At 39.4% G+C, this 16557-nt stretch overlaps 2 protein-coding genes across 2 annotated transcripts in view; both read right to left on the bottom strand.

The window, feature by feature from the left end:
• The window catches only part of Rsbn1 (round spermatid basic protein 1), a 49406-nt gene extending 36392 nt beyond the window's left edge, over window positions 1-13014 (bottom strand). Inside the window, exon 1 of the mRNA XM_038311544.1 lies at window positions 12312-13014. Within this exon, the coding sequence (XP_038167472.1) occupies window positions 12312-13014 (703 nt within the window). The remainder of the gene's footprint in view (window positions 1-12311) is intronic.
• A 2675-nt stretch (window positions 13015-15689) lies between these two features.
• Ptpn22 (protein tyrosine phosphatase non-receptor type 22) overlaps window positions 15690-16557 on the bottom strand; it is a 54823-nt gene continuing 53955 nt past the window's right edge. The window contains exon 19 of the mRNA XM_038311291.1: window positions 15690-15820. Within this exon, the coding sequence (XP_038167219.1) occupies window positions 15756-15820 (65 nt within the window). The 3' untranslated portion in view covers window positions 15690-15755. The remainder of the gene's footprint in view (window positions 15821-16557) is intronic.

Here is a 16557-nt window from a genome sequence, read left to right as displayed (position 1 = left end):
TGTAATAAAGATAAAACATGGGAGTAGTATGTACTACACTATATGGAGTATTTGTTTAGTTATTCAAAATCTAAAGGGAACTTTGTTGGTTCCTGTCTTACTGACAGTAAGACATTACAGTAAATGTAGTTAGGCCAAACAAAGACAAATTAAGCCATAAAACATTTTTCCTACCTATCAAATTGGCTTTTTAAAATACATGTAGTCTTGCAGGGGTGGGGTAGGGATAAAGACAACTCAACTACAGGAAATATAAACTGATGACAGGTTGCCACCCACGCTCTCACTGAAGCTTATTTTACTGTTCACCTCGCTGGTCCTGCCTACTATTCTCCACAAGTATTCTTGTTACTCCCAACTTTTTTCTCCCTTTGTCTTACAACATTTTTGTCACCCCTTTTTCCTGCTATCATCAGTTTTGTTCAGAAACATATACTTTACGATATCCTCTTGGGCCTGGTGTGGTAGCACATACCTGTAATTCAAGCATCTGGGGGGCTAACAAAAGATTAAGAATGGGAAACTGGTCTGGGCTCTATAGCAAGACTCTTTCAAAAAAGGAACTGAAACAGAAGCCCTTTTCTTCTTCTCATGGGAAAAAGTAAAAGAAAGAAAGGCAACACACACACACAGCAGAAAACACAGAGGCAAAACCCAGCAAATGGTGACCAGGTTTGCTCTGCACCAGGTTCTGTACAGAGCACTCTTCACAGCGTTTCATTTCCACATCCTAGCTGTGAAGTTATTCTCCAGACTGTTTCATGGAGAAGCAAAATGAAGGTAGAGAGTATACTTCTTGGATAAGCATATAATAAGTATACAATAAATGTATTATAGTAAGTATAGAGAGTTTATAATCTTGGGTAAGCCGTTTTACCCACGATTACTGATAAATGATAACTAGAAATCTTTAGACCCAAAAACACTTAATCCTTATCAAAAAAAAAAAAGGTAAAATTTTCTCAAATGACAGTTTGGTGACATGTACTATAAGCCTTGAAAATATTTATAAACTTCAGATCCAGAAAATACAGTTCCAAGTCAAAGTTATCTAAGAAATGACTAGAAGTCTACAAAGATAGCATGACAGTATCTTTTAAACAACAAAAGTAGAATCCTCTAAAAATGCCTAATTATAGTGATTAAATTCTAATAGTTACATACTACAAATATTTCTTAACCACTATAAATTATGCGTGAGGGACTGGCAGACATACTGTCACCAAACGCTCATGCTGGCTCATGCTGTCACTCTGCTAGAAAGCCTGCACTGGCAACCTCTCCACCTAAGCGAGAGGGTAACAAAAGCAGAAAGGCTGCACTTGCCAGCCACCACAGCATTTCCCACTCCAGATTCCACACAGTTAATCTCCACCTCTCTTCCAGACCACAGGTAACCTGTCTAGAGTATACATTACCTTTTATTCCAGGCACTTAACCTACACTTATTCTGATTCCAGTGTTTTTAACTAAACATTCATTCACCTGAATTTACTAAGAACATACATACCATGTGCTGGGTACACTCGACATTAGGGCTACAGTGCTGACTACAGTACAGACACAATCTTCTCTACTCTCTTGCACCTTATAATCTAGTTAGAGGAAATCAAGCAGCTACAGTACTACCAGGTAGTTGAAGGTTTAAAAGCTGCCTGAATGTTGGTGAAGCTCTTTTAGAGAGGTGAAATTCAGAATGAGTTCTAAATAATAAGAGAGCTGGGCATTTGAAGAGCTAAGCGTGATTTTCTAAAGAGAAGCAAAAGATTTAAAGTCAGAGAAAATCTGCTTCATCTATGTATGTGCTGTATACAAAAAATACAAAACCTATCTGGAAGGCCGGGCGGTGGTGGCACACGCCTTTAATCCCAGCACTCGGGAGGCAGAGGCAGGCGGATCTCTGAGTTCAAGGCCTGCCTGGTCTACAAGAGCTAGTTCCAGGACAGGCTCTAGAAACCACAAGGAAACCCTGTCTCGAAAAACCAAAAAAAAAAAAAAACCTATCTGGAGGGAGGTATGCTAAGGTATTATTGATAGTTATCAATGGTAGGAGGATTATAAATGTCTATATTTTCTGCCTATCTGTATTTCCTAATTTTTTGTAATATTGCATATTAATGCTATAATTTAAAGACTGACTCAAGTTTTAATTTGCCAAAATTGACAAGCCCAATATAGAAAGACATCCTTTATTTAGCAGTTGGAAAATATACCTGCCCTCACCAAATCTTTGGGATTAAATGACTATAGTCCTATCTAATCTTCAAATATCGTTTAGCATTTACTATATAGAATTTATCTACCAAGCAATAGCATTTCCAACATAAGTAATTCAGTTAACATAGATACCCAGTTATAATGAACTTACTTGGCCTAATATATAATTACTAACTAGTATAAAGACTATATAAAACCATTTTTAAAATTTCAAATGGCCATATACTACCAGTTATGAAATCTAAAAAAAAATATTTTAATGCAAGTCAAAGTTTTTAAAGAATATGAGCAATGTATAATGTGTTTGAAGCATGCTTTTAAAACAAACAAACAAACAAAAAACAGACATGGTGGTTCACCCTGCACTCAAGAGACAGAGGAAGACTAACCTCTAAGCTAGTCTGGAGTACAGAATCAGAATGAGAAATGGCCTCAAAGAAAGGGAAGGGTGGGAGAGGGAAGAAGACAATAAAAAGTCTCCTCATTTACAAACATAATTTACAATGTAACTATATAACATACATAAAATTTTTTGTACTGGAAGCTGAAAATATAACCAATCTTTTACCACATACAACTAGATCATAATTCAAACACTCAATTTATATTTTATACCAAATAAAACTAATCTAAATACTTTGCCTAATAGTAAATCAGTAATTTAGGCAATTTCTCAAGAAACAAAATGTTATTTAATAGAAAGGTTAAACCAACTTAAAAATACTCATCTAATTACCCCAGTAAATCCTCTAGTAATTTCGTGGGAGGGTGAGGGAATAAGAATATCTCTGAAAATATCAGGTTTAAGTTTCAGAAGGTGTACAAAAACTGAATTATGACCTATATCCGCCACTGAAGGAAGTGCCTTGAACAAGGCATTTTCTATATTACTATTTGCTTATCAGTGGTATGTCTACACTGCCAAGTCTCTTGGTTTTAGCCAAAAATTCTTTAATTAAAAAAAAATCAGTGTAACACAGCCTCAAAAAGAAAAGAAAATTAAATGAACCTTAAATTAATTGTAATCTCACAAATTCCAATCTGTCCCTAGCTAATCCTGCTTTTCAAATGTAGACTCTTTTTCTCAGGCTGAGACACAGAAAGTCTGCCTTTGTTTGTAGATAAATTTGAGACCATTTATCTCCTACTTGCTAATGAATTTACATGAAGAAATAAAATTTATTCTTAAATTGCAGTGGTGACAACTAGCTGAGAACGGCCTAGGCATCCATTCGCTGTTGGTTATTACATGAAACAGACCACTACTGCTGTAGGAGAAAAATGCCAATTGCCTTGCTTTGAGTAAGAAACATCATTTAAAAGTCTATAAAAGAGAGAGGGAAAAAAGGGGGGAAAGTCAATGCCTAAAGGCTTGTTTCATGATCTTTCCATTTCTAGTACAGTGGTTTAGTTTTTCCATAGAAAATGTATTCAGGAAGTCTCTTTCTGAATTATTTCTCCAGTGTAAGAGCTAAAGCTTACTGTCTTCAGGTCCATTGTTGGTTTCTTTATTAGTTACTATTATTGTATGTATGTGCATGGGTGCTTCTGTGGAGGTCAGAAGACAACTCTATGAAGCTGTCTCCATCCACCTTTATGTGTGTTCTAGAGCTCCAAATCATTTATTACCAGGTTTCTGCTGCCAAATCCTTTCCGCAGTGAGGGGTCTTGCTGGTCCCTAACTGTTGGCTCCTCTCCCTGTCTTCTTGTGCCGTTTTGTTTTTGCAGTGACAGCAATTAAGCCCACCCTTCCTCGCAGAGCTGGGCAGATGCTCTAGCCCTCACATCAGTTTTTAACAGCAAAGAACCAAACTACATTTCACCTATATTAAGGAAAGCTTTCACATATAAAACTGAAACTCAATATACAGAAAGCATGTCATACTATAGAGAAAGACAGGGACAGTGATCTGAACAAGTTGCTGGCTCCCTTTCAGAAGGTCATTACAACTACACTCAGAATACATAAAATTATCGCTTAAGTCCTCAAATTAGCTAACATCATCTATCATCAAATAGCCTAGTTTACTTTTAACATCACACTAGTTTTCATTAATGCAAAAAAAGATTAGAGTAAGAGGTAAGATATAGCTCACTGGGAGAATACTTGTCTAGCATTCAAAGTTCTGGGTTCAGTTCAGTTCAGTTTTTTTGGTTTTTTTTTTTTTTTTTTTTTTTTTTTGGTTGGTTGGTTGGTTGGTTGGCTGGATGGTTTTTGTTTCATTTTTAAGTTCTTAACAAAAGTGACCAAACGGTACAGATTTCCCATAAACCCCTACTAACAGGCCCCACCAGAGCCGTACACTTGCTACCACTGAATACACTGACATATCTTCTTCACCCAGAACTCACAGTCCAAACTATGATTCATTCACTCCTGGTACTGGACACGGCCCACCATTGCAATATTAGACAGGGCAGTTTAATGGCCCTAAAAATCCTGTGATCTGACTAGTCACAAGCCCATCTTAATTATCAGCAGCCACTGACCAGTTTCCTATTGTCTCCATGGGTTTGTCTTTCTCAGTGTTACATAACTGGAACTGCCCACTATGTAACCCTCTTAGACTGGGGTCCTTCTGTTATTGCAGTATTAATACACTTGAGGTTACTGTCACTTTTCAGAACTCAGTTTGGTTTTAGAGCTGCACACCATTCCACTGTAGATGCATCAGTTTGTCCATTGATCTACTGAAGAACATCTCAGCTGTTTCATATTTTTTGGCAATTATGAATAAAGTTACTACAAATTTCTATGTAGGTATAAGTTTCCAAATCCTTTGGGTAAATACCAAATAGTATTGAAGCCGAGCAGTGGTGGTGCACGCCTTTAATCCCAGCACTCAGGAGGCAGAGGCTGGTGGATCTCTGTGAGTTTGAGGCCAGCCTGGTCTACAAGAGCTAGTTCCAGATCAGGCTCTAAAGCTACACAGAAACCCTGTCTTGAAAAAAAAAAAAAAGAAAAAGAAAAAGAAAAAAAATAGTATGTGAACTGTCATATCACATAGAGTACATTCAACTTTGTAAAACACTTCCAAATGGTCTTCCTGAGTAGCTGTTTTTGCACTGCCACAATGAGGTAGCCTTGCCTTTTGCAAACTAGTATCTCTGTTTCTCACTAATGAAATGGAGGAAGGGGGACAAGAGTATTTTCCTATAAAAATGTACCGAATAAATTAAAAATGCACGTAAAATACTTGCCATATTAGACTATAACAAATAATAAATGTAATTATACTAGTTTCACCCCGAAATGGTGGAAATATAAAGGCAGGGTGTGCCATTTAAGAGCAAGCAACAGCTCTACTGGTGAAGGACTTGTTACACATGTATGAGGACCGGAGTTCAATCCCCGACAAGCACCTCAAAAAGCCAACCATGGTGGCAAGTGCTTGGAATCCCAACAATGGGGAGAATCCCTGGAGCTCAATGGCCAGTCCATCTAACAGATGAGCCAAGTCCCTGGGAGAAGACTGTCTTAAAAACTCAGTGGAAGTTTCATGAAGAGTGACTCCTGAGACAGAACTCTGGCCTCCACATGCATACCATACCAGTAAGAGCACGTGCACACAAACACATACAGTACAAGCTGAAGCTGGATATTTACGTGCCCTGTAGTCCAGAAACCCACAGTAAAGTAGGAGAGTTGTGGGGTCAAAGCTAGCCTGGGCCATAGCACAACAAAAACAAACAAAACCTAAAGTGCCCATCTAGATGCTTCACAGTAAAGACTGAGATGCCTATCTCAGCTCTGATGCTTATTAGTCTCTGGACAAACCCAGAAACCCCCAAACCTTTGTTTTCTTGCCATAAAGTAGTATTAACACTCATGTGTATCTTAAGAGTCATTGCAAGGGTTAAAGAGAATGAATCTGACACATAAGTCTTCATCTTATAATCATGACGGTTGAATAACATTCCTTGAAATACTTGTCAAGAACTCTGGGATATCAGGGTAAATCTAGAAATTATTGGCCCAGAGTATGGGATAGTATACTACAAATGAAACATAAAAGTGAAGGAAAAACAGATGACTCACTAAAAATGTCTATTAGGACCTTATTTGTTATCTCATTTTAATCCAAAAATTCAGTCCAGTAGACACAGAAATTCTTTTTCAAAGATTGAAGCAGAATCTGAAACAAGATGTAACTTTTATTAGGTCATAAAGCTAAAACTGCTGACAGTCAAATTTCAGATCCATCTAACTCCAAAATTCAGTCTTCCACTACAATACAGTATACTTTCTTCCTTTCCACCTCTCCTATCCACCTCTCCCTAAACACTCTGGCAGATTATTATTTAAGATTATCCAGTTATTATCCATTAATTAATGGACTTCAGATGTTAGCCTATATGAGGTCCCAATATAGAAAAATATTACTAACTACAGGGAAACCCTGTCTCGAAAAACCAAAAAACAAACAAACAAAAAAGAAAAAAGAAAAATATTACTGTATTCACTACATATAATGCCTTTACAATTCATGATCACAAAGATGGCATTATTATGCTATACAGAAGTTTTCATGCCTTACTGACAAGAATATTTTCCTCTCTGGTGGATAGGAAAAAGCATTTCCTGAAGTTTCTGATAACTGAGACTGTGTCTGTGTGCGTCTGTGTGTGTGTGTGTGTGCATGTATGTATGTATGTATGTATGTATACACAATATAATCCCAATAATTCTCCATTTTACTACAAAAACAAATCACATGTTTTTATCAATATCATTCTATTTTCTGAGACAGGGTCCTGTTACAACTAGCAATGCTTAGTCAGTCTCCCAAATGCTGGATCACAGAAATGTGCCATCACACCCATTATCTTTTGGGTATCACAGAATACTTCCACATGATAGCACTTAAGGGGGTCAAAACTGGAAAACAGAAAAGCTGACTATGAAGTCTCATAAAAGAGCAAGTCTGGGGTTTGATGATAATGGAGTTGAGAGCAGGCAATCATCTTCCTATTCTTTCCTTAATAAATTAAGATCATAGACCAAGAACAATTAAAAAGAAACTATTAATTTTGATGGAATATCTTTGGTCTGTGCTTCTATGAACAATAACAAACGAGAGAAAAAAATTAAGACCAGGTAAAAAGGATAAAAAAGGATACAGGTACCTATTTAGGTAGTCTGAAGCATACTGCTTACAAGACAGAGCAAATCTTTTAATATTTCTTTATAAAGCATTAGCCAGCCTACAGAACAGAAAGAGTGAAGTGGACCCTGAGGTGTTTTTTCTTAGGAGCCCGGTGTTTAGTTCCACCATTAGAAAATTTCAAGCATGTTACTTCACCTCTGAAAATTTTACATCCCACTCACATGCCAAGTTTTTCTTCTAACTATTTATGACTCATGCCAGGTGTCTGAAGTGGTAATATCTGAAATTAGCCTATACGTGAATTTGGACTGAGTACTGTCGGGCTGATGTGCAGGAACAGGTCTCTTAGTCATGTTCCACGTCTCAAGTCAGAGGCAACCAACTTTCTCTGAAAAGAACACAGCAGGCTTTGTGGGCATCTGGTCTCTGCCTCAACTACTCCTACTCTGCTACTATAATGCAAAAACTGGGATGGACAGTTGTATTCCAATAAAACTTTATCTGTGGACATAGAATTTACATCCCACATGGTTTTCATGTGTTAGGTTTTTCCCATAATCTGAAACATGAAAACCAATCTTAATAACTTGTGAAGTAAGAGGCAGAAGAACTGATTTTTGTTTTGTTCTGAGACAATGTCTCAGGGTCCAGGCCAGCTTCAAGTTCACATGTGGGAAAGAATGACCCTAAACCTCTAACCCTCCTACCTCCACCTTTTAGGTGCTAGAATTACAACCAGTGCTACCACACCCAGTTTGGGGCAGTGCTGGGGACTGAACCGAGGGCTTTGCAAACTAGGCAAGCTCTCGACCAACAAAGCTGGCTAGGAACTTGCTCTGTAACCCATGCTGGCCTGAAACTTTCAGTTGTGCTGGTTAGCTTTGTCAATCTGGGATACACTAGAGCCACTTGGGAAGAGGGAACCTCAATTGAGAAAATGCCTCCATCAGATTCAAAGTCTGTGGGACATCTTTTTGACTAATGATTGACGTGAGAAGGCCTGGAGAGTACCAAACCTGAGCAGATTATCCTACATGATAGAAGAAAACAAAAACAGAGCAAGCGCCGGGAAGCAAGCTAGCAGCATTCCTTCGTGGTTTTTGCTTCAGTTCCTGTCTTGAGTTCCTGCTCTCGACTTCCTTTCATGATGGACTATGATGACCTGTGAAGTAAACTCTTTCCTTCCTATGTTGCTACAGTCATCATGTTTATCACAGAAAAAGAAAGCAAACCAGAACATCATCTGCAGAAGTGATTTTACAAAGGCGCAAGAGAGATTCAATGCAGGAACAATAAGCTTTCAATTACAGGTGTTCCAGTGACTGTTTATCTAGAGAATGCTCCCTTTCGAGAAAAGAACCACGGCATCTTACACCTGTAGGAAATTAACTCAAATGGACCACAGATCTAAACGCAAAAAATATAACTAAACAGCTTCTAAGGGGAGAATGACACCCAAAAATGATTCATTAAAGAAAAGAGTCAACAAAACATTGCTAATTTTGCAGGGTGAAACATCTTGTTAAACCAAGGGAAAGGCAAACAAGAGAATAATTTGCAGACCAAACAGTAGCTAAACAAATTGTACTTCTAATATACAAATAATTCTCAATAAAGAATTCTTAAAAGTACTTCTTAAGTCTAACTTGAAAATTAGCACCAAAAAAATCAAATTTTACTGATGAAGCTCTATAAGTGACAAAAAAGAGTTGGTTAATGTCACTAGTCATGAGATCATAAGATAATCACCTCACAGCTACTGAAACTGCTAAAATAAAAAATTACATTTCAACACCAGATATTGACAAGGATGTAAAAAAAAAATTAAGTCACTAATGGGAATGTAAAGAATACACTCAAGAAAACTGTATGGCAACCTGAAAAAATAAACAACCCAAAACATATACTTACCACATGACCTAATAAGAACATTCCTCAAAGAAATAAAAATTCGCTTCTGAATGGGAAAAAAACAAAACTCTGAAAGGGAAGCTCTATTTCTAATAGTGCCAAACTAGACACCAAATGCCTTAAATCCAAGAAATCATTGTATATTGAATATATTGAATACTGAAATCATTGTTGAGAATACGATCCAGGATGGAAAAAGTGAGAGCCATTGACACATGGGTGATCTCATGCTGAGCTTACAGGCTAGCTTCAAAAGACCCCAAGTACATCATATTCTCTACTGACAACATTACAAAGACAGAGAACAGACTAGCGATCCTTACTGGTCAGAAACAGTAGAAAAGGTAAGGAGACACTGCCTAATGCTGCAAAAGGAACGTTCATGAGAGCTCTTTCCGGAGAGTTTTGTGCCTTGTTTGCAGTGGTGGTTACACTAATCTACATATGATAAAATGACACATTGTGCCAATGTCAATTTCCTGATGTTAGTATTATACAATAGTTATGTAAGACACAACAACTGAAGTAAACTGGAAAAGGAAATGGACTTCTCTATGGTATTTTTTGCAATTTATAATTATTTCAAAGTAACTAGACAATTCCTAAAAATCTTAGCATACACAAAAGGATGAGATTCCTCTGTAAACAACAATCTACTTTATTAGAGCTGTTTACAGGACCAAGTAGTAAAAATAAAAGCCAGCTTTAACTGCCTACCATGAACCAAGGCCTATTTTAAGTGCTTTCCATACACTGCCCCCTCTTCATCCCTGTAACAACCATATCAATAGAGTACCCAACCCCATTTTACAAACAGAAACACTGGGGTTAAAGAGAAGATTAATTCAATCGTAATCACACAGTAAATACTAGAACCAAAATTTACTTCCAAAGTCATCCCTTCTGAACCTGAGGGTACCAAAACTAAACATACTGATATTTACGAGTATTGGTCTGACTCTGCAAAAGGCTTGTAATAAACAATGTTAAGCCAGTTTCTTTTCAGCACGAGCTTCAGAATTCTTAAAAAGCCAGTGCATTTCAGATATTGAGACCACTACAGTACAGGTTTCCTCAAATATATCTGACCAGAGGGTCCTACTTCCTCCAGAATATATATAGGTTGGGTATGCAATTCAATTATATCTAAACCAAAATGAATAATGTTCAAATGGCGTGATTTTAACCCATTTCTCTTCTTCATGAATTGGCAAAAAGCTGTGCAGTCCAACATAGTAGCCATGTACATAACAAGTTATAAGTTAGAATAAAATTTCAGTTTTTCAGTCACACAGCCACATCACAAATCGGCTTAAGCGCCACATATGGCTACCATATTGGACAGCACAGATATAGAACAGTTACATCATCTGAGGAAAGTCTATCCAGCAGTATTAGAGACTTGTTTTGTCTGATTTTAAAAGAACATGGGCCTGTACAGTCTTCAGAGAAGCACACTGTGAATTACTACACATGTCAGCACCACCTTCCCCCATAGAGAGAGACTGATAATTTCTAGTCAGCCTGACTGCCACCAGAACGAGAATCTCAAAGCACAAGGAAAAGGCAAGCAAAGAAGTGGAGAAAAGGAAGCAAGGGAAAGCAAAGATGGCCAGACCAGAGATGAAGCTTGAACTAACATTGAGGAGCCTGGGTTCTATGATTTTTTTTTTAATTTAAATTTCATCTTTGGTAATGAGACCATGTAGGTGAAGTCTCTTCTTTATTTTGGGCCCTGGTGTTCTCTCCTGCAACACAAATTTAAAAGAAATGATTATTCAAAATTCCCTGTAGCTGTGTCTGGACACATGCCATGGAGTTGGGGGAATGAGGGCAAAAAAAAATAAGCTACTCTAATATGCAAAATAGTTGTAGATTGAAAATTGGCACACCAGTCAGCCTGCCACAGCTCTACTTCCTGAGAATGAGATCTGAACACCATCGAAGGAAAAAGGTGCAGTTCTGTCCAATGAAAACTTATTATTTACACCTAAACACACACACATACACACACACACACACAACTGGTTAGCACTAAGACCAAATATATGGGAAAAATGCAAGATACTCAAAACTTCAGGTTTAAAGACTAATTCACTAACGTAATAACTGAAAGGATCCCAGTACTCAAACACATATTAGGGTGCTAGTAAGTTACTAAGATTACGAATTTACAAGTTATAAATATCATATACAAAGTATAAATCCGACATGACCAAAAGTACACTTCATTTCTTGTACGGAGAATATAAATAGATGCTACAAGTATCTGGCAATAGCAGACACCAATTTTGGCCAACCTAATTTCTCTCAAAACCACACTTAGTCCTATGTCTTCTATGTGAAATACCCTTTAAGGACTGCTGAAATTGCAGAGATTCTCAAACAGTGCTCGGGCAGAATGAAACAGAACTAGAATCTGTATCTACATCCTACTGCACGCTTCCTTCTCTTCAGAGAAATGGTGGGTCTACTTCCTAAGATTCAGAGGGCGATAAAAACCTGCCTCGGACCAATCCTATGCCATACTACGAACAAAAAAGGCTAATATTAATTTTTTTTAGCTATTTTTACCTCGTCCAGCTGAAAAAGAAATACCATAAGTGATTTTTTTTTTTTAACCTCGCTGAAGCTAAGGCAACCATGAGTTGTGTAACCTCTTTGACAATTCAAACTCAGAGCCCAGAATCAAACCGGTGAATATTTTGCTGCCGGGGATGAGAAAAACTAAAGATTTCAAAGAACGAAAACAAGAAGGGACTTTAGTGACAAGCGTTTACTTCAGTAAGGCTGGTTTTAGTACCCCACCTACTAATTCGATGCCAAGCACCGCGCGGCGCGGAAACCCTGCCGAATTTGAAAATAAACGTTGCAAAGGCTCCGGGGGACTGCAAACGGGGATGGAAACTGACAGCTTGGCCTCACAGAGAAGCCTCAAGTAGGTCAAACTGTGGCAACCGTCTGCAATCCGGAGTCCACTCCAGTGGGCTCAGGGGAGTAGAGCGGCGTCTTTCAGTCCTAAAGGGGCGGGATATGGGCACCGAGACCGAGCCCAGGCGCTTCGCCTGCTCTCACCTCTCTTGGGGGCCTTGATCAGAGGCACCCCTCCGCTCCTCTCGCCGTTTTCCTGCTTGTCCTTGTGCTTGAGATCGCCCGGAACGCAGGCGCCAGGGTCACCATCGGAGCCGCGGTGGTGATGGTGCTTGTGCCGCTCCTTGTGGCCCTTATGCTTGGGCCCGGCCGCGCTCACCGTCAGGGGCGAGAAGGTGAAGAGGGCCGAGGTGCCCGGGGCCGGCAGCGGGGCAGCGACAGCGGGCCCGGCGGGCGCCAGCGACGGTGGCGGCGGAGGCGGCAGGAGCAGAGGTTCAACAGGGCCCGGGACGGTTGGGGCGGCATTCGTTGGAGGCAGCGGCCCGGGATGTTGGCGGCTGCGACGCCGCCGATGAGGGGGAGCGAGAGGGGGGTCCTGGCTCGGCCGCCCCCGCTTCTCCTGAGAACCCCCGCTGCTCGCCCGGCGTTGCCGCTTCACTCCCCGCGGGGAGACCCCAACATGGGGTTTCTCCTTCCCTTCTTTGTCCAGCTCCTCCTGCGCCGCCACCGCCCGTACTACGCGAACCGCTCCGACCTGCGCAGCCATTTCACCCACAAACACACATTTAAATGGCCCGACCGCCCCCCCGTCCGCGATTCGCGCAAGCGTCGCCCGCGCATGGCCCGCTGGGCATTGGAGTCTCTCCTCCGCCCTCCACTGCTCCGTCCTTCTCGTAGAGCTGAACATGCCGGAAACGACAGTTCCGGCACCTCTCCGCAGACCTCGCCAACCGAGCTTCTATTGTAAAGCGCCCTGGACGCGCAAGGCCTGGCGGGAGTTGTAGTTCCACCGCCCGCCGTGTGCCCGGCTCTCTGAGTGGAGGAGCAGAGAAGGAGCGTGCGCCCAGGCACGCTTCGGGATGCTACGCAACTGCCGCCGGCCGGCGAGTTACCGCCAACCGCCCTAACGGCCCAAACAATGTTAATAGCTTTCAGGGTCTGGCGGTGTGTTCAGGCGGTCCTCTTGCAGTGTTCCTTCTTCTTCTTGCCCGGAGTAGGTGGTCTCCATAGTGACTTTTCAATTTCGTATTTCTCTCCTAGTCTTTGTGAGGTAAAAGAATCTCCAGCTTTTACCCTTGACAAACTACGAGAAAAAGAATTTCGGAACGTGTAAAATGACGATTTTGTTGTAAAGTATAGCGGGGCTGCTATTCAGGGGGAAAAAATAGGAGCGTTTTCAGTGGCATTGCTGTGGTTCAGCTACAGGCTTAAGGCAGGTGCTAGGAGTGCCCTGAGCGCAGCCCCCACCTTGCCAGAGTCAGATTTCCCTATGTGCTTGAAAAGGTAGAATCCAGCATTTATGTTGAACATACAACTATACTTAACGAAAAGTTCTCGATAGAAATCGTTTAATTTTTTTCAAGCCATAAGTACAAATTTGCAAATGTGAAAAAGCTTTGTCAAGCTGACAACACTTAAAAAATCGTCACTGTTCGTCAGGAAATAGTGTTTCCTCAGAAATTTGATTTAATAATTGGCTACCATGATATACTAAGCATATAAGAAGCACTACGGTTTAACACTAGTTCCCAGAGAAGTAACTTAGGCAGAGTGAACTTCTGCAATAAAAGTTATAGCTTAAAATAGCGTTCTTGAACACCTACTGGGTATGCATTGTACTACAATGAGCAAGTAACAATACCTTTCAGTTAGCCCTAGCATTGAGTTTCCTAACGAAAAGTATTAAAGCACAAATAACACTATTGCTCGGTTGAATTTTCTTAAGTAAAAATATCCAATTGAATGGGAAAGTAAAGTGAATCTTTTAAATCAATATCCATTAACTTATTTACTGTGTAAATGTAGATTTAAAATTTACTTAGAATCCATAGCCCTACAGAAATACATTTTCAAACTACCACCAGTACCTTTAAATAATTATGAACATAAATTGTACAGGTTTATATGGGGCCTTTTCTATGAAGAAAACACTATCAAAAAAGAATTCAAAATAATTTTAAAGTGCTAGCGAAAAGTAACTGCTGTTGATTATTTTTGTAGAACTGGTAAAAAAAAAAAACTTACGTGGAATATAGTTGAACACCGTTATAGCAATATAAAAATGATCGCTGCCATTATTTCTGCATCATTCCCTTCAATATTTCTTTTCCACATTTGGGGAGGTGGGGGAGGTATACTCCATTTAGACAAAAATAATATCCTGGGAACAGTCATTGCCACAGCAGTAATTTTGTGCCGCAAACACAAGGCAGGGGTATTTTGTTTTGTTTTTCTTTTGCTTTTTAAATAGAACCTTTAGGCAGTCACGATGGAGCACACCTGTAACATCAGCATTCTTCAGGTTGAAGTAGGAGAACCTTTAGTTTGAGGCCAGCCTGGGGCTGCATAGCAAGACCTTGTCTATTAAAAAAGAAGTTTGCTATTAAGGCAATGTAGAAGGGTTGAAGAGATAGCTCAGACGGTTATGAGCACTTACAACTCTGCACAGGACACTGGTTCAGTTCTCAGAACCCACCAGCAAAGCACCACCTGTAATTCCAGTTCAAGGGGATCTACCTCCCTCTCCTGGCCTCAGTGTGCGTTACACATAGGTGGTATATAGCCATACATGCAGGCAAAAACACTTGTAACTTGTACACATAAGGAACCGAAGTCTGTTTGGATGCTCACCTTCCTAGACCTGGATGGAGGGGGGAGGACCTTGGACTTCCCACAGGGCAGGGAACCCTGACTGCTCTTTGGACTGAAAGGGAGGGGAAGAAGGAATGGGGAGAGGGGAAGGGAAATGGGAGGAGGGGAGGAGGTGAAAATTTGTAATAATAATAAAAAGAAAAAAATATTTTATAAAGAGAACTTTAGTTAATATCAAATTCTTACACACTATATTAAAACGAATGCTCGTGCAGGGTTTGCTGTGTGCCTTTAATCCTAGCCCTCCAGAGGCTATGACAGGAAGATTACCTTAAAGAGTCAAGATTAACATAAAAAGACATCATCACAAAACAAAAATTTACATAGAGGGACTGGAGAGATTTTCAGCAGTTAAGACCATTGGCTGCTCTTCCGGAGGATCCAGGTTCAACTCCAAGCACCCACATGGCAGGTAGCTCATAACTACCTGTGACTCCAGTTTCAGGGGATCTGACATCTTCACACAGATACGCATGCGGGCAAAACACAAATGCATATGAAATAAAAATAAATTATAAATAAAATAGAATAACTTCCAAAAGCAAAAAATAAATCCAGTTTGAAACATAAGTGATAAACTTTATTGACAGTTCCCAACTAAATGTCAAAAATATGAAAATACAAGGTTGTTGGACGTTTTTCACATATAACTTCCCTTTTGAAAGCTATTAACACACTATATCTTCATTATTGATATTATTATTATTATAGCAGTATTCTAGTAGTTTTATTTGTAGGCACGTATGCAGCCAATATTCTTATAAATTCAGTGGTGTATTAAATATTCCAAGTTGATGGTGGGTTCCTTGGTCCTTTGGGTTTTGAAAAACGATTTCCAAAACCTGGAGACAAAAAAAAAAAATTAAATGAAAATAAGTACTTTTATGTGAAAATGTGGAAATGAATACTTGGATTTTAGAATACATCATTGAAAAAGTTAAACACCCCCTTTGATAAATTTAATAATAGACTGGAAAGGCATTATAGTGATTAAAATTTAAATTAAATAGAATATTCTTTTTGCTATACTAGAGATCAGACTAATGGCCTTGTTATATGCTAAGGCAATTACTCTGCCACTGGGCCACACCTCCAACCCAAATACTACTAATATTTAAATTTAGACCATTTATAATTAACTAATGGTAATAATTGTGTGAAGAGCCATGATTATGGTAGCCTTCAATAACTGAGTACATAGTACTGCTTATCTGTTTTATTTACCCACCATGGATGACAAATTTCACTTTTATAAAATTAAGCACTTATTTATGTGCTGTTATTAAATCTATATCCATGCAGCCACAGAAATTTCCGAGTCTACTAAAATATGTTTCCAAAACTTGGAAAATATAAAACAATCCTGAAATAAATAGTTGTTAAATAAGTTTTAATTACTTCACTTCCTGAAATGCACTTCCCTTGCCTCCAAAAAGATGAATAAAAAGTTTCACATAAAATAAAGGCTATTAGCCGGGCGGTGGTGGCATATGCCTTTAATCCCAGCACTCGAGAGGCAGAGGCAGGTGGATCTCTGAGTTCGAGGCCAGCCTGGTCTACAAGAGCTAGTTCCAGGACA

Source organism: Arvicola amphibius, chromosome 14 (genome assembly GCF_903992535.2).
Source record: "Arvicola amphibius chromosome 14, mArvAmp1.2, whole genome shotgun sequence".
NCBI lineage: Eukaryota > Metazoa > Chordata > Mammalia > Rodentia > Cricetidae > Arvicola > Arvicola amphibius.
This window is presented reverse-complemented; position numbering and strand designations above follow the sequence as displayed.